The 18,832-nt window shown below is 34.9% G+C and overlaps 3 protein-coding genes across 10 annotated transcripts; all 3 read left to right on the plus strand.

Annotated features, from left to right (window-relative positions):
* On the plus strand, positions 749 to 4,036 carry LOC105177904 (ATP-dependent Clp protease proteolytic subunit 3, chloroplastic). Its single transcript, XM_011101191.2, has 5 exons — positions 749 to 1,170; positions 1,609 to 1,723; positions 2,644 to 2,819; positions 3,420 to 3,515; positions 3,612 to 4,036. Exons 1-5 carry the CDS (start codon positions 856 to 858, stop codon positions 3,900 to 3,902), a joined length of 993 nt encoding a protein of 330 aa, XP_011099493.1. The 5' UTR covers positions 749 to 855; the 3' UTR covers positions 3,903 to 4,036.
* LOC105177905 (protein PIN-LIKES 2-like) lies at positions 10,195 to 13,031 on the plus strand. Of its 2 annotated transcripts, none has more exons than XM_011101192.2 (3): positions 10,195 to 10,357; positions 10,565 to 12,153; positions 12,709 to 13,031. In XM_011101192.2, the coding sequence occupies exon 2, from the start codon at positions 10,785 to 10,787 to the stop codon at positions 12,150 to 12,152; it is 1,368 nt and encodes a 455-aa protein (XP_011099494.1). In that variant the 5' UTR covers positions 10,195 to 10,357; positions 10,565 to 10,784; the 3' UTR covers position 12,153; positions 12,709 to 13,031. The 2 variants fall into 2 exon arrangements, with proteins under 2 accessions (XP_011099494.1, XP_011099496.1); XM_011101194.2 differs by having other exon boundaries at positions 10,674 to 12,153.
* Positions 14,243 to 18,620, plus strand: LOC105177906. Of its 7 annotated transcripts, none has more exons than XM_011101197.2 (9): positions 14,243 to 14,668; positions 15,452 to 15,524; positions 15,718 to 15,831; positions 16,616 to 16,687; positions 16,920 to 16,987; positions 17,131 to 17,287; positions 17,667 to 17,747; positions 17,819 to 17,908; positions 18,152 to 18,620. In XM_011101197.2, exons 3-9 carry the CDS (start codon positions 15,718 to 15,720, stop codon positions 18,239 to 18,241), a joined length of 672 nt encoding a protein of 223 aa, XP_011099499.1. In that variant the 5' UTR covers positions 14,243 to 14,668; positions 15,452 to 15,524; the 3' UTR covers positions 18,242 to 18,620. The 7 variants fall into 7 exon arrangements, with proteins under 7 accessions (XP_011099499.1, XP_011099500.1, XP_020554628.1 ...); XM_011101198.2 differs by having other exon boundaries at positions 15,452 to 15,520; XM_020698969.1 differs by lacking the exon at positions 14,243 to 14,668 and adding an exon at positions 14,678 to 14,748.

The raw sequence follows: 18,832 nt of genomic DNA on the forward strand, positions 1-18,832 counted from the left end.
TTAAACCTAAATTCAAAACATTGCGTTGAAATTAACCTATTAATTACTAGCATCGTTGGCGCACTAAATGTGTGTTTGTTTAAATTTCAAATATATTTATTAAATAATTTATATGAAGTAAGTATATTTTTAATGTATTTATTAATTTATGATAAGTAAAAAATTATAAAAACAATATAATTTAGAAAAGTAAATAGAAGAGACAGAATTTTAAGTAAAGAGTGATGTGGGGGGGAAAAAAGAGGAAAACAATAATTGATACAAAAGGAGAGAAAAATAAGAACAAAATACATACATAGATACTTTTTTTCAAATAATAAATTATTAGTAAAATTAACTAATAAATATAAATATTTGTAGAAGAAATAAATATGATTAGGGATATTTTTAGGTAATTCGTATTTTACCAAATGTGGTAGTTAATTTAGAATGCTGGCGCTTAATAAATAGTATAGATGTATATTATTAAATTAAATTGAAAAAAATAATTATGCATTTGAATTTAATATTTTTTATAATTAATGCAATAATGAAATTTCTAAAACAAACTTTTAACCTTACCAAGAATTAAAGAATTGTGAGTAGGACTTATTTATTTATTTGCTTGTATAATATTGAAAGGGGGGAAATAGCAACATTTTCTAAAACATGCAGTCATATGCAATTTTTTGCAAGTACAAGGAGTTCTATCTCTATTTCTGAATTCTCCGGGATCATTTTGCAAAATTAAAAAATCTAAAATCCACGTCGCGTGGAGAACCTTTTCAGCCGGAGCACCCCAATCTCGCTCCCTCAGACCAAGAATTCGAGCCGAGTAAGCAACCATCAAAGTATCAAACGCAGGCACGGAGCAATATGGAGAGGGGCTGTCTAACGTTCACCACATCGTCATCAACTCCTCCAAGACCCGCCGCCGTCTTCCCCTGCCACAGGGCCCCAATTTTCGGCCAATCCCACGATAAATTTCAGCAGTTTTTTCGAATGAGAACTGCCAACTGTGGTAGTATTAGTGGAAGCAAAGGCAGCTTGAGCGTGAAAGCTTTAAACCAGAGTCTATCGAGCAACTGGGATGTGTCGAATTATGCAGCTCCTTCGTGGCTGCCGAGGTTTGAAGAGCTTGACACCACCAACATGCTTCTTCGCCAGAGAATTATCTTCTTGGGTAGCCAGGTTTTCTTTATTTCTTTCTTTTCTCCTCATGAATTACAAGTTTTGAAATGGGGTATGTGTTATCTTAGTTATTTTTGGTTCTTTTTATTCGGGTGAGTCGGAAAAGTGTTTTGATGTACCCATTTTCCATATTGTTGCAAGGATATAATTATCATTCTCCACTTGCCATGACCTCATATCTTGGAAATTGTATATCTTATGGATGTCTGAAGCAGATTCTCTCAATTCATGGGGGTTGCAGAATGAATACATATATGCCTACATAAAAGCCTATGACATATCAAGATTGTTATTTTGTATCGAGATAATGTGATGGGATTTGATTTTCTTTTCGTTTTGTATGTTGTGCCGAAGTGATAATTTTTGTTTCCTCCTCAGAATAAGTAGTTTGAGGATGTTTAATTTGTTCTCCCTGGGAAATTTATGGATGATAAACAGATAGATGACATGACCGCAGACTTCATCATAAGTCAGCTATTATTACTTGATTCAGAAGACCACAAGAAAGACATCAGATTGTTCATTAATTCACCTGGTGGCTCTGTCACTGCAGGTGAGTATGACTTTCCATTATACTTCTAAAATCTTAAAGGTTTTGAACGTGAGGATTATTATGTGGCCTTTTTTGCTTATATGCATGAAACTCGACCCTGCAACTGCTTGAGATGATGAATAATATTTACAATCAAAGAGGCCAATTGCCAGTGTTTCTCCTTTAGGGAATTGTGTCCCGAAACCTTAAATGATAGAACATAGAAATCATAACATGAGGCAGTTGTTGATCTCCAAACCACCAAGAACGATTAGCTTCTTCCGATTCTTGGAGGTATTTGCTGTTAACAAATGATTAAATGTGAATGGGACTTGACTTTATCATTCTTGTCACTGTTGTGCTCTAGTCCTTGTACTTAATGTGTGGATAGTAGTGTCATATGCTAGATATATACATAACAGAGTTTAGTACCCACCCTCAATCCCTCCCCAAAACAACAACTAAAAAGAGCAATGACTAATTCCTAATTTAGCATGTGCTCCCATCCTGGACCTGAGATACAGCCGGTGAGCACAGTTTACTAGGTTAGTGCCATTGCCATTCCAACTATCTTCGCCCTTCCTCACTACAACTTTCTTTTTTGTTCAGTTTGTTCTTTCTGTCTGTGATCATGTGGTATGAACTTTGCATTACCATTTTGTTACGAGACTTCTTCCAGTAGATTAGGCCACAAAATATTTTTTAGTTGGCTATTCTCTGTTGTAGTCTGGAAAAGACAAACAACTTTTGCAAAGATTTAATTTTCTTGGACCTGTATGGTGCCTTCAGAAGTCCTTAATAATTAAGTTTCAAGTTATTTTAACTCAACACCTAATTTTGAAGGTACAAAGAGATCTATTGGCTTTATCGTTGCAAAATGTAAACACGTGGCTCTCAAATTGGCTTCTTATTTGTTGAAGTTCCTTCTATGTTCCATGTAGGAATGGGTATATACGATGCCATGAAATTGTGCAAGGCCGATGTATCTACTGTTTGTATGGGTCTTGCTGCATCCATGGGTGCTTTCCTCCTTGCCTCTGGTACTAAAGGGAAGAGGTTCTGCATGCCAAATGCAAAAGTGATGATCCATCAGCCACTTGGAACTGCTGGGGGCAAAGTATGTGTTTACTTCAAACCTACTTGGTGCTTTTGTTTTTTCTGTTTTCATGTCCATGTCCAGTTTTTGTAAATTGAGATGGAGAATTCTTTGCATGACTTTCTACTTTCTTTATATCTTCATCCATGATCCAGCTTAGCAATTTCATGGTTTTGTACCTGGATGCAAGTCATTCATGTACTCTGTTCATCCTCTTTATAGGCCCAAGCTAGCATGCAAATCAGTGGATTCCTGAAAATTCTCTTCTCAGGCTCGCTTCTATCAAATATTCCTATTTTGTACCTAAACACTATACACTTACTCATAATTGGTAAGGTCATAGGGATAAAAACAAGTTTTCAAACATTTGGATGCCACACTGCACCGCATAGCTGTCTATATTTCCACTAATTTCACTTCTAATCGATCCCCTCTAACAGAATGAAGCACTAAAAATTTAATACTGAGATGGACTAACCAGTTTTCTTAAATCTTTCATACCTGAAATGCATTCTTCATCGATGCAAACGCCAAGTCCATGAGGAGGAATTTGTACTGATTTATTGTGCTCATGCAGTCATTCTGTGCTCACCATATTTCATTGCTTGTTTTCTATTCTAGGCCACGGAGATGAGCATACGCATCAGAGAAATGGCATATCACAAAATTAAGCTGAACAAGATACTATCACGAGTCACTGGGAAGCCTGAACAGCAGGTCGGTTATCTCTTCCTTTTCCGCTTCCTTGAATCTCACTCATCCCATGTTTTTTCTGCTTCTGTGATTTGTCTGATTCTTCATATAATTTCACAGATTGAGCTGGATACCGACCGTGATAATTTTATGAACGCTTGGGAGGCAAAAGAATACGGGTTGGTTGATGCAGTGATCGATGATGGCAAGCCTGGACTAGTCGCACCCATCGCAGATACTGCACCCCCACCAAAAACCCGTGTCTGGGATCTTTGGAAAATCGAAGGCAGTAAAAAAGCCAAGAAAAACTTGCCCTCCGAAGAGAAACTATTACAAAATGGATACACAGTTGGCCAAGGTGAAGATGACAGAAGCACGGAACAGGTAGAGGAAGCACCAACATCTCAATGAGTAATGAATGTTGAGATATTTCTTGTATACACTGTCAAACATTGTAGCTAGAGATTGTTGTATTCAAGGACTCGTTCAACTTACTCCGGGCAATCTCTTAAAAGTAGAAATTATTCTATCTTGTTCGTTGATCATTTTTTGTTTCGATATTTCGGGACAATTGATGTTGAAGATGAATTTCTTGGGAGCAAAATCACTTTCAAAAATCAATTCTTACATTATGTTTGTTACAAAGGATTTCGGTGAGAGAGAACGTATAGGACATGGTGGGAGAACACATGGTTTTGGTTATTTAGTTGCCAGGACAATAAGAAAGAGAAGGAAACTCTTTTCTCTGCAATGCATTCATTACTTTCCTTCAGCCCATTTGGGCCATTCCTCTCGTTATTTTTTTTTTTTCTCAATAATTTTTTGAATCGAACAAATCATTGCACCAATTTTTTGTGTGGTAAAAAATACTTTTCAGCAGATAAAGTAATTTAAATTTTACATTAATTGATAAATTTGTTTTTCTTTTTTTCTTTCTTTTTTTTTGTTTTTTAGTGTAACGTACTGATTTATATATTTTATTTTTATTTATAATATATTTTAAAATATGAATAATTATTTATTATATGTACGTGGGAATAACTTGTCACAACACCTAATTTTTTAAAATTTATACCGCATATAAAGCACCAGCATATTAAATAACTAAGTTTCAGCGAACTGGCCATAATATTCACATCTGAACTCCGTTTTGTCCTCTCATATTTTCCAATATTTTCCTCCTCTCTCTCACCCTACTCATTATTTAAAGTGTTAGCATTTTTTCTCTTTTATTTATTATTTTTTAAATTATATTATCTTTTCAATAATCATAATCCAACAAAAACATTAAAACAATTGGAGAACACTTAAAAATTACATACGAAATTGAATAAATACTTTTTAAATTATATACTTTAAAAATTCAGACACACACGTTGAGTGCAACCCTAATTTAGTTTTTTTGGATGGTATGAGCCCTAATTTTGAAGAATTGGGTTTTCGCAAATCTGGTGGATGACAACAACATCTACTCCCATTCCTCCCAATTAATGGGCAAAGTTGAAGACTACACGATTCTACTTTCTTTTATTACAAGCGGACGGGACGTCTATATGCCTCTCCCTCACTCCACCCACACCACAATTTCACTCATCTTTTAACACAATCACCCGTTAGCACATTATGTTTTTGTGTGTATATAATAAATAATATTTTATATTTTTAAATATATTATATTAGAATAAAATATATAAATTAATACATTATATTATAAAATAAAGAAAGAAAAAAATTAATTTATTAGTTAATGTGAAATTTCAAAAGTTGAATAAATTAATTATTTTATCAGTTTAAAGGTATTTTTGATTTTACAAAAAATATTATGACGATGTCAAACCGTCGTTTGTGAATGTGGAAAGCCTTTCTTTTTTTTTTATAGTTTAGACAATACTATAATTTCTTGCGTAACTCAAATTTTATTAGCAACAATATTAGTTAATATATATATTAGTTGTCTTACGAGGTCCTGCGAGGATATAAAAAATAACGTGAAATGATGAAATAAAAGAAACTTATGAAAAAAATAAATTGTAATAAATGTAGAGAATTAAGGTGAAATCAGTAGTAGATTGAGAGAGAGAAAAAATTACAATTGTGAGATTATTAAAAGAATTAAAATTACTATTCTAATCAATTATTTTTAAAGAAAAAAATAAATTAAATGATAAATTTGTGCATTCAAAAAATTAGTACAACAAAGATTTTGATTTATAATAATAAGATGTAAATATATTAGATATATATTAAAAGAGCTCTTCCTTATATATAACTTTCTTTTTCTCTCCCCTCCTTTCTCGAACATATTCTGTGTGTAAATAAATTAAATTAACTAATTACTCGCATCACAGAAATTAAGAAAAAATTACATTTTTTTCATCCAGTATCTTTGGGGTCAATACACTTTTTGTTCTATTAATGATCGAACTTTTATTAATGATCTTATAAATTATAAAAAAAAGAAATCTCCTTTTTCGTCATTTCATCACATTTCATTAATATTTTGATGGAAACTCCTCCATTTATTAAATAACGGTCACATGATTAACATGTACCTTTTCCTTCAAATATCACAATAACTAAAAGGGAGAATTTTGTAATTTATGACATCATTAATGAAAATATATGGTACGGAAAATGCTATGTTCCACTAAATTAATTAATGTCGGTCCGTATTATACGAGTAAGGATGATGTATGAAAAGACAGAACACGGAATGTACCGGAATATAAGTTGTAATAATCCAATGGAAAATGAGGAACAAATAACTTGTGAGTAAAGGTGGGGAATTGCCAATTCCAGCCAGCCCACCTGCCCAAACTCCCACACCAAACTTGTATATATATATATATATGATATATGATATATGATGATTGCTTCAGGGGCTCAACCACATAATAATTTGTTTGGATTCACCATTTTCTAGTCTCCGTTTTTCAAACAAAAATTGACAATATCGCAATTTTATGTATTTAATATGTATTAATTTATGATGGAAAAATATAAAATGAAATAGAGGTTGAATTGATCATTAAAGTAAATATACAAAATTTTCAGTATTTCTATATCTACCACACTATGTATTCAGATAATCAAAACATCTTATAAACATGTCAACATATTATATATAATTGTTTGGAATGGCAACGGTCGGGTTTGGGACGATCGAATTTGATATCTATTTTCATTAAGTTTAGTTGCATTCCGGACTTGTCCCACCTCGGTGCTGAACCACCCCTCCTCGACCTTTAAATTCATCCAAATTTTTAACCTTGCGAGTAACCCGCAAAATCTAGTCAATTTTTTTTTGTATTAATTGATATATTTGTTTTTAAAAAGTTAATATTGATATTTATAAATATAAATATATGTGTTCAATATTTTAAATAAATAAGATATGTTTGTAAATATTATAGGGGATTTAGGTAAGACTGAAAACTAAATCAAACTATTCAATATTGGATTGAAATCGATTGATAATAGTTTGTTTGAATTCGATTTATTAAACTTAACAATTCAAATTTGAACCATTTTTTTTTTATAAGCTTTCAAGCTCGACTCAAGCTCGATTTAATTATTGTAAAAATAATAAAATATATTTAAAAATATTAATTTGCTCGAACTCCACTCATATTTGATCCAATCAAAATTCACTATTGATTAGAATAATAATTAAACTAAATTTAAACATAATTTTTTATATCAATTTAAATAAACTTAAATAATAATATATTTAATTCGACTCGAATAATTTAGGGTCCTAGTTATAAGACAATATCCTCAACCCACCTAAGACCTGAGTGAAGGTCCAAGACAGGGCCCCATTCCGTCTTGCCCCCTTTGGCATCTCCAACAATCATAGTTCTGGAAGGTTAATGAAGCTTATAAGTTGCAATTCTTGTGACCGACCCAAAACACAATTAAATAATATGATAAAAAAAAAAAAAATAAATGAGAGATTCACGCAGAAAAACCACTTCACATGAACAATATATGCATATTTAAGTGGGAAAAAAAGCCACGCAAAATCCAAAAATTCTAACTTATATTGAATTTGATTGGACTTGAAGCAGGTATATGATAAGTGCAATACATTTATCGTGTCATTGATGTACAGTTTAAGAAATATGACTAATCACGTGACAAGTGTATTATGTTTATTCCATGCATAATTGGTTTGGTTCAGTCAATCCTGATTTGAGTAAAATTTTGTTTCCAAATTTGAAAATATGATTGGATTTTTATATATTACGAGAAACAAATAATTGACGAGAATATATAAATTTGAAAAGTGTTGTAATTAATTAAGCAATATGGTTGAAATTAAGTTATGATGAATTAGATGTCACTTTAAATAGCTGTGGAAATTGCATACGTGAACACACATACATAGCCATTTGACTTGCTTGACGCAAATGAACTCGTGGTTGCTGCGCCTTAGGGTTTCATCATCCTCTCCTCCCTTTTTCCGCTTCATTAAATATGCAAAACTTACTTCAAAGCAACTTCACACTAATTGAAGCCTAGCATAGTTACATCCTACGTGTTGAAATTTTTGTTCTTTTCTAATTGTAAACGAATCACATATTGATCTATATAATATATTTATTATATAATTAATTTAAATTTAATCGATCTTACATGTCAGAATTCCCGAATCATCGCCTTCTTGAAACTAAAACCTTAATTCATCAATTTTAATCCAACACACAACCTCAAAAACATACATACGCCACACCCCATTAATTTCTACAACCTTCATCATGTCTCCCCACGTACGCATCCATCCTTCACATTCTTGCTGCATGTCCCCCTCTCTTTATATAAACCACAACCCTCTCACAATTTCTCCATAATTCTAACAATCACGCAGTTCTCTGATCATATCATTCCGACAACCATGGAAGCAACAGCTCTCTTACCAGCTACTCCTAGGTTACCCCTTAGGCGATTTTCTGCCAAACATCCCTCTTACAATATTACCAGAAGAAAAGGGCTTATTCTAGCACAGCAAGGCGATCATGACGAAAACATGATTGTACTGAAAATGAGGATCAAGAAACTGAAGGTGTCAGAGAGTAGCAGAAGCACTCAAGAGGGGACGGCGAAGTGTTCACGAGGTACCATGAGGGCGTCTGTGACTCCGTCGAACTATTGCAGTCGTTCTTGATGAATACGAGGCCGAGTGTGGCGCTGGGATTGCTGGCGCTGGTGGCGATGAGTGTTCCGGTGTCGTCTTCGGTTGTCGTCGTCAATGCACTGAAGGTAGCTAGAGGATTGCTAGCTGGTTGTCATGTGTGTATAGATATTGATTTTTAGGTTATTTTTCATAAAATTGTGTGCTCTATATACTTAATTCTTTTAGGCATCATATGTATATGTCATATTTTAATAATAGGAGTATAATATATAACATTTTAGTAATTAGTACGCGTATATATAGTTTTAATTTTGTGTGTTACCCTCAATTTTTATGTATATGTACTATGGTAGCTTTTTGTACGGGAGTAAGTCGATGGATTGCCAAGTGTATACTTTTATATAACTGAATATCACCTTTTCTGTATCTTCAGTTTTATTGATTTGCCATTTCTTGATATTTCTAAGAGGTGTTTGGTTAGGATGATTAGGCCTCATTGGAAGTGTATGGTTGAATGGACAAAACCCCAGATTCAATCCTATGGATCAGGGCCAAGAGGCCCGATTGGTAGTCCAATAGATCCATGATTGTGGGATTATAAAATGTGAAAATGTTGATGAATTTGGGGAATCTGCAGTAAATTCTATTTTATATAATCCTATCATTCCAACCAAAAGAGTCCTCCAAAGAAATGATGGGTTCTTCTTCTTGGGAATGGAGGGGCCTTTGGTGCATAGTTTTATTTTAATTTTTTGTTTTCTTGCATTTAAACAATTCTTACCTAGTTAAGGGTGGCCATTTATCCGAATTTAAAAATACCTGTCCCGAACATCTTTAATGAGAGAGGATTCGCGTCTAAAAAATGAGGATTGAGGCAAATAGCGAATCCTAAAAATTTAGAATCAGATTGAGTTGGAGGCGAGCTTCAAATCATATCCCAATAAAATTATATATATATATATATATTATTTTATATGTAATTTTTTATTCCCACCCCAAATAAACATTCCCTCATAGGTCATGCCCTAACTCTCTCTTCCCTCTTTCTCGATTTCTCACTCTCACACTTAGGCTTGCCTCCCGCTGCCACGATTCATCTCACGTTGCCGTCCACCTTGCCTCTTTTCCCCGCCTGCCCTCATGTCTCCGTTCGCCGCGCTCTTCGTTGTTGCTGCATTTTCTTATTCTTGTTCTTTTTTTAAAAAAAAATAATAATTTTATCAAATTAAACCTATCCCAATAAATTTTATAACGAGATATAACGAGATTATAATAAACTTGAGACAGGGTGGCTTAGCCCGAATCCATCCTAAAGTTGCCGAGGCGGGCCCAAATTTACCCAAGCCGTCTCAAACTCTCTCCAATGCCACTTCTAGTTTACCCAAAAGATTATATTAAAATTGTATTTGGATTGATTGACCCCTTTAAGTTCTGAGTTCTCGGAGAAGTAGAGTTTGTACTTTGAAGGACTTAAAGGTGTGAGTTGAAATAAACATAATTTATAGGAATAGATGTGACTTTCAACACTGAAAACAAAGTATCAATGATTTCGACTGCTCGCCGACCAATTTAAGGACTTAAAAAAAACGAAAAGATCATACAAAAATCTACAGATGTCGTCATTTGGAAAAGGGTATGTATTAGAATTATTACGCCCATCACAATCTTGACCGCAGATATCTCACCCTGCACCTCCAATCTCAACTCTCGTAGCTTCTCAGCTCCCATCGTAAGTCTGCCTCTCTGTCATTGCCATGCCATCTGTCTTTGTCTTTCTTTTCTTTCTCTTTTAACTTGCCTGTACGGAAAGTCGGTTTATTATCTTTCTCTCTGTTTCAAGAAATTTCTGCTGGGATGTACTGTTAATTGTTCTATCTGAATTTCTGTATTTTCGTTTATGTTGTTTTATGGATTTTTTATTTGCAATTTACTGCAGCAATTCGACTTTTATTTGAATTCTGTTTCGGATTTGGAACCCAGTGTCTGTTGAAGTTTGAAACTGCTGTGTTTCTGCGCGTTTTGAGTGTTCTTGATCTGAATTATAGGAATTCTGGGAACCCGTTCCTTAAAGTTCAAATCTTCATTGGCGTTCGCGATTTCCTGGCTTAGTGAAAGATATTGTTGGGAGGTTTTCTATTGGTTGTCCCGTCACAAAGATGGAGTCAGTTTCTATCCAAAATCAGACCAAAATGCGGTCCACAAAAGAAGATCTTATTCTCTCTATTCTTCCGTTGTTGAAACTCATTTGTCTCGCTGTTATTGGGTTAATTCTTGGCCACCCGAAAACGCAACTTATTCCAAAAGCTACTTTCAAGCTTCTCAGCAAGCTTGTTTTTGCTTTGTTCTTGCCTTGTCTGATCTTCATTCATCTTGGAGAAACTATAACTCTGCAAAATTTCGTGCGGTGGTGGTTCATACCGGTTAATGTTATTCTTAGTACTGTTATTGGTTGTGTGTTGGGGTTGTTAGTTGCAAAAATATGCCGGCCCTCTCCAGAATACTTTAGATTTACAATTATTATGACGGCTTTCGGAAACACGGGCAACCTTCCTCTTGCTATTGTTGGATCAGTGTGCCATAGTGCTGAGAATCCGTTTGGCCCGGAATGCCACAAGACTGGGACGGCTTATGTGTCTTTCGCCCAATGGGTTGCTGTCCTTCTTGTTTATACTCTCGTTTACCACATGATGGAACCTCCGATGGAGTATTATGAGGTTATTGAAGATGGTACTGAAATTCAGGAAGAAGCGTCCACAAATGATCTCAGTAGGCCACTTCTTGTGGAAGCTGAGTGGCCTGGGATGGAAGATAGAGAAACCGAGCATTGTAAAACACCTTTAATTGCAAGAGTTTTCCAGAGTGCATCGAGCCTATCACAAAGTTCTATTCCTGAACCTGATTCCTTGGAGGAAAATGATCCAGCTACTGCGCCACGAAGTCCAAAATCACTTAGATGTTTAGTAGAGCCTCAGATGGTGAGAAGAATTAGAATTGTTGCCGAGAAGACTCCTCTCCTACACATTCTTCAGCCGCCAACATTTGCTACACTATTAGCTTTCTTTGTTGGAATGGTCCCTCCTGTCAAATCTGTTGTCTATGGTGAAGATGCACCCCTTTCATTCATAACAGATAGTTTAGACATTTTGGCTGGAGCAATGGTGCCGTCAGTAATGCTTGTTCTTGGGGGAATGCTTGCTGAAGGGCCTACTGAATCTCGGCTTGGCATTCGAACTACAATTGGCATAGTTGTTGCAAGACTTTTGGTACTTCCCTTGGTCGGTATAGCGGTTGTTTATTTGGCCGACAAATCAAAATTTCTGATCCCTGGTGACCAAATGTATCGGTTCGTGCTTCTGTTGCAGTACACAACACCAAGTGCCATCCTACTGGGAGCTATTGCAAGCTTGAGGGGTTATGCAGTTCGTGAAGCTTCAGCTCTCCTCTTCTGGCAGCACGTCTTCGCCGTCTTCTCTCTGGCAATATATGTCATTATTTACTTCAAAATGCTCCTTTCCTACGTTTGAGGTCTGTTTCCAACTTTGATTCTTCCCAATAGATGAAATTTGTATAGATGAATCATCGAATCCTGCCATATTGTGTTTCTTCAAATGATTTGTGGTTAATAAACAGTCTATAGGAAATCGAACTAACTCCTTTAATATAGGTTTCATAAATTTTGGAAGATATGCCCTGCTGCCCGTGTAGCGTCAGTAGTTTTTATTTCTTTGTGTTCAGTTACTTTCATGCTAACCATGCCATATGGAGTCCATTACATCCAAGCATCCCTTTCTCAACGTAGCCAACATTGAATGTACAACTACATCATGTCAGAGTTTTAACTTCCAGTCTCTCTACCAAAACGTGGATTATTTTCTCAGCTACCATGTTGCTCACTTGCTTTGTAGTCACTGTGACTGGTTATCTAATTGCAGGACTAATCTTTTTATTACTACTTCTGCATGATGTAAAACTGAGTCTTGCATAGGAACACTATTTTCGTCCTTGCAGAGTAACTATGAACCATGTAAGAAGCAGATGGAGATGTGCTAAATCTATCTTATCTTCCTTTCTCTGATGCAGTTTTGTTGTTTATGAGGACCTTGTTTCCTGACTCATTCTTACAGTCACTAAGAATCCTTCGAGGAAACAGTTGGGTTAATGTAGTAACGAGGAGTTGAACAAGCATTTACCATCATTTGCAACTGGGAGAAATACTTTGGTGTGTGGCAATATTTCCCCTTTCTCCTTTTGCAGTCAAGGGTGATTCTTTTGAAGTCATGAGATTTCAAGTTTCAGTACATTCACTGCTGAGAGCTGGACTCTACAACTGGTGCATATTTGTAGACCATTTGATGTAATCAAGTGTTCCATATTGGTTGTAGATAAGAAGTTCGTATGGTTTATAAGCCCTAAAACCTCCTCTCTCTAGCGAGTCAATTGAAAAGGACAAAATTGTATGGCTACTCCCTTCAGACTGAAGCCCAACATCTTAGACAATGGAACACATATCTAATCACAAACCACGTCAACATTAATTAAGAAATTTACTCTGCTCTATCCCATGAGCGAATGCTCGCAAACATAAAAATTAATTGTTTTTAAACTTTTAGTTGAAAGTAAATTATTTTGAAGCATATGCAGTTAAATTATTACGTTCTCTTTAAATAAAAAATATAGAAATTTGTTTTGTGAGCTACTTTTGGTATTTTTGTAAACAATCCCAAATTAATTTTATATATAAATTCTTACAAACAACTCTCTTAAGATAATGGAAAGTCGTCCCAGGTAGAAATAAATTCCAGTTCATGAATGAAGCTGATCTAACTGACCACTCCCCTTATTTAGATTATAATTATTAATTAGCAAGCAAGTGCAAACATCATCTTCTTAATTTGTTGTGTAATCATTTTTCTGGTTTCCAATTTAATTATTATTTTCGCCTTTCAATTTATTTTCTTTCCCAGGTGTCTAATAATACCTTAGCCACCTTACATGCTGAAAATCTTAAAACAACATAATTATAGCCACGATTACAGAATATTAAAAGGGGAAAAGTGAATTAAAAATAATTATATTACACAACAATTAGGATTTTTAAGATGTTAAATAATAATAATAATTAAATGAATGAGCAGGTCAATTATACAAGCACCTCTTATTTTTTATGAAATTATAAGTACATTTTTTAAAATTGTAATTATAATTCGTATCTATGCTATTTAAATGCAAAAAAATTATACAGATGCCACTAACGTAAATTATATCAACACTTGAAAAGTTTATTTATTTTCTATAAAAGTCAATAAATGTTGATGTAACTAGACGTAAAAATCTTGTAATCAAATCCAAAATGGTTATCATTTTTTAATAAAAGTATGAAATATTTTAATTTAAATTTTATTTGATTTGATTTAATCTAATTATATATCAAGTATACTACAATTATAATGTGATTGATATATAATAAAAAAATATTAATTATATAATAAATATATCACATTTATTCTATAATTAATTTAATCTTACCAAACTGATTTCAATAAAATTTTCCTAAAAAGCACAATGGTTTTATAATGTTGTGTTAAACAAGAATTATGATATGGTCTTGAATTTCTTGCCAGAGCTTTTGACGGCAAAACCTGGAAAGTTTGAGAGTGGAGAGAGATCGTGCCACAATGCCTTGTTTGCCGTTAACACCTCTCTCTCTCTCTCTCTCCACTTTTTGCTGTGGAGTAAGTGGGAAAGGAAAAGCCGACTATTTGTGTATGTGTGTGAGAGATAGAGTGTATATAAACATTTATGTATATGCGAGATGGGGTTGAAGTTATTGGCAGGATGAATTCTCATTCTCATCAATGGTGACAACACTCAACCTCTTGCTTCATATGCCGAAACACTCCCAAACAAAAGGAAAAAAACAATACATAATAGTTCAAGAAAGGAATGATGAATGAAGCAGAAGAAGAATACTAAAAGTAGTATTCTTGAAGCTGAATGGGTTCCTTTTCCTTCTGCTGCACAAAATCCCATCACGTTTCTTGTAAGCTCTCCTTTCTATATTCTTGTTTGCATTCATTCTTCACCTCAGAAAGTCCAAGCTTTTTCATGGGTTGGAAAAAGGTGACTTTTTTATGCTCTTTTTTTTTTTCTTTTTTTGCTTTCGCGTTCTTGTATATATGGATCTGTTATGTGTTTCAAAGATTCCTCGATACTTGTTTGTTGCTTTTTCTTGAAGAGGGCATCGATTAAGTTCGCATATGTGTTTTTCTGAATAGTTTCTGAGGTGAAATATCATTCTTTCAGGTATGTATAATTAGTTTTCATGTTCTTGGAGTAGTATTTCTTTCTCTTTTTCTGAGTATATATCTGGGCTATCTTTTAACCCTTTCTCAATGGGAAACTAAGGACAATTATTTACTGCTATGGGCCTCCGTAGTAATTCGATGCAGATTTATTCTGCTTGCCCATACTCGGCCTCGTCTCAATTATTCTGCCTTTGTTCTCTGTACGTAGAATTTGATTCCTCAATAATTGCTGCAATTGCAAGCCCATGTTGGCTTGTTCCAAGACCATGAACTGATCCCTTTCATTGTTCTATCAGTTTGTGCTAAATGATGAATCCATTTTTCAAAATTCTGTGTCTTCTCTGGCAGAGCAATTATTTTTTGTTCTCTTGTATTTTTAAATGGTTTCTCAAGTTTTGTTTGCTAAAGCTAATTCATCACATTTTCAAGGTAAGTACTAATCATGTAGTGCTTAGTGTTTCTTTTACGAATAGAGTTTTATTACTTCCATTTTTGCTGAGCTAAAATTTTACTTGCAGGGTGTGTTGATTAGAAGCCGCTATTTAGCACTTAAGTGAGAGACACCATTGTCCAAGAATTGCTTTGAGGCATGTATGTACTACCTTAAAGGATTTTTAGAAACAAGGGCTTATGTAGTTTCAAGAATGAGGAATCATTTTGTTTTGCTTGGGGACCAATTGCCTACTGAATCAACTGTAGCAACTGCAATCTAGAGTAAAAAACAGTATGCAGCATACTTCACCTCTGTTTCAGAGCAAATGACAACTAGTTTTTCTTTTCCTAGATGGATATCAATATTGGATCATCACCAACTAAATTGGCAGAGTGTAGAATTTGTCATGATGAAGATGAAGACTCAAACATGGAGGTCCCTTGTTCTTGTCGTGGGAGCTTAAAGGTTTGTCTCACGAACTTTAAGTTAATGTGATCAAATACACTGAGCTATCATTTTAACAACTATCCAATTTTCTTTCAGTTTTTGTCCTTCCAACCAAATTTATGGAATTTACATTCTGGACTCTGTGCGTCCTTAGATTGAAGTCATAATTAAGTGTGGTGGCATGATATGCCTTGAAATTTAGTTAAACTATTGTTTATGCTAATTCTCTGTATGACGGATGTGATTACAGTTACATTGTTTGTAATCAAGGAAATGATGTAATTTGGTCTGCGGGATGTTGTTATAGAGACAAACACTCCTTGGGACCTCTTTGTCTTTTGGTCGATGAAGGCATACCCTGGCCTGATGTGGATCAGTGCTTCATCTCATAGTTCAAAGAGAATGTCCACATTAGGATAACTTCTGATGACTAGATAACTCTTTAGACAGCTATTGTTTGTGCCAAGCATTATCTGTCTGTAATTCGAAGTGGCCATTTCGATAAGTACCTTGTTTACAGGTAGCTATCTGCTCAATGGGGACCTTGGGTGTTTCCATAATTTTAATGCTAGAAACTCCCCACGACATATAATGTAAAGTACCATTTTTCGCATGGCCATGTGCTCAGCGGGAACCATGGGCGTTTTCATGATTTTAATACTTGAAACTATCAAACAGTATAGTGTGATACAAGCTCTTCTTTTAACTTAAGGGATAGGTGAGGAAGGACTGGTTATGGTAGAGTGAAGATCCACATTTTCTCTAGTGTAAAAATGCCTAAATGATGTTTTCCTCTTTTCAGTATGCTCACCGTAAGTGCGTGCAAAGGTGGTGCAATGAGAAAGGTGATACTATCTGCGAGATTTGCAATCAGGTTTGCTTCTTAAGTATAAAGTTGCATGTAGCATGGCCTTGGAACTGATGCTAGTCAAGATCTTGTCATACATTGTGGGGCAAAAATCAATTTCAATTCTATGGCTTAATTCCATGCAACGAAGCATAATATGAGCAAATTTCTTATACTGATCAACATTTTTAAGTATATCTACTGTATAAACTATTGAAGCAATTTTCTTCTATTATTCTATACTCAACGTGGGTTGCAGCTTTTCAGACCAGGTTATACAGCACCCTCTCCTCTTTTTCATTATGGTGGAACTCCCATGAACTTCAGGTCTCTTTCACTTTGCTTAATCTATATAGTTCAAATAGAAGGTTCTCAGATGTTGATTTCCTGCCTTAGACTTATCTTTTTCCCATCTTTAGTATTTGAAATCTGTTGTTAATGACAATTCCAAACTCAATGTGATATCACAGGGGAAATTGGGAGATATCTAGAAGGGACTTGCATAATAATCAGTTTATACCAATGGTTGCTGGCAATGGCAATGACAATTTTCTGGGTCCAAACTTTGATGACTATCAAGCACCCACTTCAAGAAGCTTGATATGCTGCCGTATAGTTGCCATGATAGTATTACTCTCTCTCTCTCTCTCAGAGTATCTGTCTTTGTCTGTGTTGTACATATATACCATCTGCACTTCACGTCCACAAATATCGTTTTGTGTGGAGTCAGAAAAATGTTTCGAAGGGAAAATGTTTCAAAGGGGCAGAAATATTCGATTATGTGATAACTAATTGTTAGGCCCTTCCGTAGCTTATGATTGCCTAAAACCAACTATGCTGCTATTAGGATTACATTACTGGCAAAATATTTTAACCATCATATCCTTTTCTTCGTCATTAAGTTTCAGTCTCATATCTACATGCACTATTTTTTTCCTACTCTAATGCTTGGTTTTACATTCGTTTCTCATTCAACCAGTTAACAGTTCTGCTTCTGTTATTGTAGTTTGTCGTTCTTGTGGTATTACGTCATACCCTACCGTTCATCATTTCTGGTGCCGGTGAATACTCAATTTCTTTGGTCATGGTGAGCTTACCCTGCCTAGTGCTTTTCTCAAACAAGCATGAACATCACCATCCCACTTTTTCCCATTTCAGTTACTGATGCTGCGGACAATTGGGATTCTTTTGCCCATCTATATCATGGTAAAAGTGTTAACAGCCGTACAACGTAGGCGAAACCGACAGGTAAACGAAATTATTACAAATTAGTAGATTTTCTCAATGTTCCTGTAAATTTAAGAACTCATACTTCAAACGATAAACTTGCACTAACTGACTGACATCCTCAGAAGTCAAATGTTTTGGCTTTATGTCTTGGTTCCTTGTCTGTATATTGGTTTCAAATGCAAGCAAATATTATGCTATTTCCTGATGTCGTTATTGTGTAATACTCATATTTCTTTTCATCTCCAAAATTTTCTGTTTCAGGACTCTCCCATTTTCCCCCTGGACACATCCGAGGAAGAGGATGAATTACCACACCCACAGACGGAAACTCATGTTATTCTCGTTCCATGATTGATCTGGCATGTTTTTCGAGCCTACTCTGCCGATGATGTTGAAACTGAAAATGTCAAGACTGCCAGATATCCTGGTCCTAGTATGCTGCATCGAACCCTTGGATCTTGTTACCAGCAATCAAGAATGGCCGTATGAGCAGAATCTCTGCTCCCAAAGCTATGCAGAAACCGGAAAAGATCGTAAAAATTGTATAGTTGAACGATTAGTTTGGTCTGTCTCGATGCCCCAACTGTAAATATCGAATAGTAGATGGGTTGTTGAAAGGAAATCTAGAAACAGATCAATTCAACCGGGATGGAGCATTATGTAAAAAGCAACGATCCGATGCACCCTTGAATGAGATATATTTCAAGAAAATGATCTCATTTGCAGTCCCTTTTGAGTTTGTCCATGTTTCTTCTTGTCTTTCATTTTTATTCTTATCGTCATCAAATATGAAGAACCGCATCTTCAGACATAAAGAAACCTCAACGTCGAACACTCCAGTGCGAAGCTATTATGACAAAATTGTTATTACACATGTTATGTAACTAATCATTATATCAATTATATAACAAGCGGCATGTGGCGATGGGGGGGGGGGGGGAG

The sequence above is a fragment of the Sesamum indicum genome, linkage group LG15 (assembly GCF_000512975.1).
Source record: "Sesamum indicum cultivar Zhongzhi No. 13 linkage group LG15, S_indicum_v1.0, whole genome shotgun sequence".
NCBI lineage: Eukaryota > Viridiplantae > Streptophyta > Magnoliopsida > Lamiales > Pedaliaceae > Sesamum > Sesamum indicum.

Bases quoted from the DNA above. Each gene is read 5' to 3' on its own strand.
- LOC105177906 (XM_011101197.2), top strand. From the start codon at position 15,718: ATGGATATCAATATTGGATCATCACCAACTAAATTGGCAGAGTGTAGA. The intron at 15,832-16,615 runs GTTTGTCTCACG...TCCTCTTTTCAG, and splicing joins CTTGTCGTGGGAGCTTAAAG to TATGCTCACCGTAAGTGCGT. The intron at 17,909-18,151 runs GTAAACGAAATT...TTTCTGTTTCAG, and splicing joins AACGTAGGCGAAACCGACAG to GACTCTCCCATTTTCCCCCT.
- LOC105177905 (XM_011101192.2), top strand. From the start codon at position 10,785: ATGGAGTCAGTTTCTATCCAAAATCAGACCAAAATGCGGTCCACAAAA.
- LOC105177904 (XM_011101191.2), top strand. From the start codon at position 856: ATGGAGAGGGGCTGTCTAACGTTCACCACATCGTCATCAACTCCTCCA. The intron at 2,820-3,419 runs GTATGTGTTTAC...TTTCTATTCTAG, and splicing joins TTGGAACTGCTGGGGGCAAA to GCCACGGAGATGAGCATACG. The intron at 3,516-3,611 runs GTCGGTTATCTC...ATAATTTCACAG, and splicing joins CTGGGAAGCCTGAACAGCAG to ATTGAGCTGGATACCGACCG.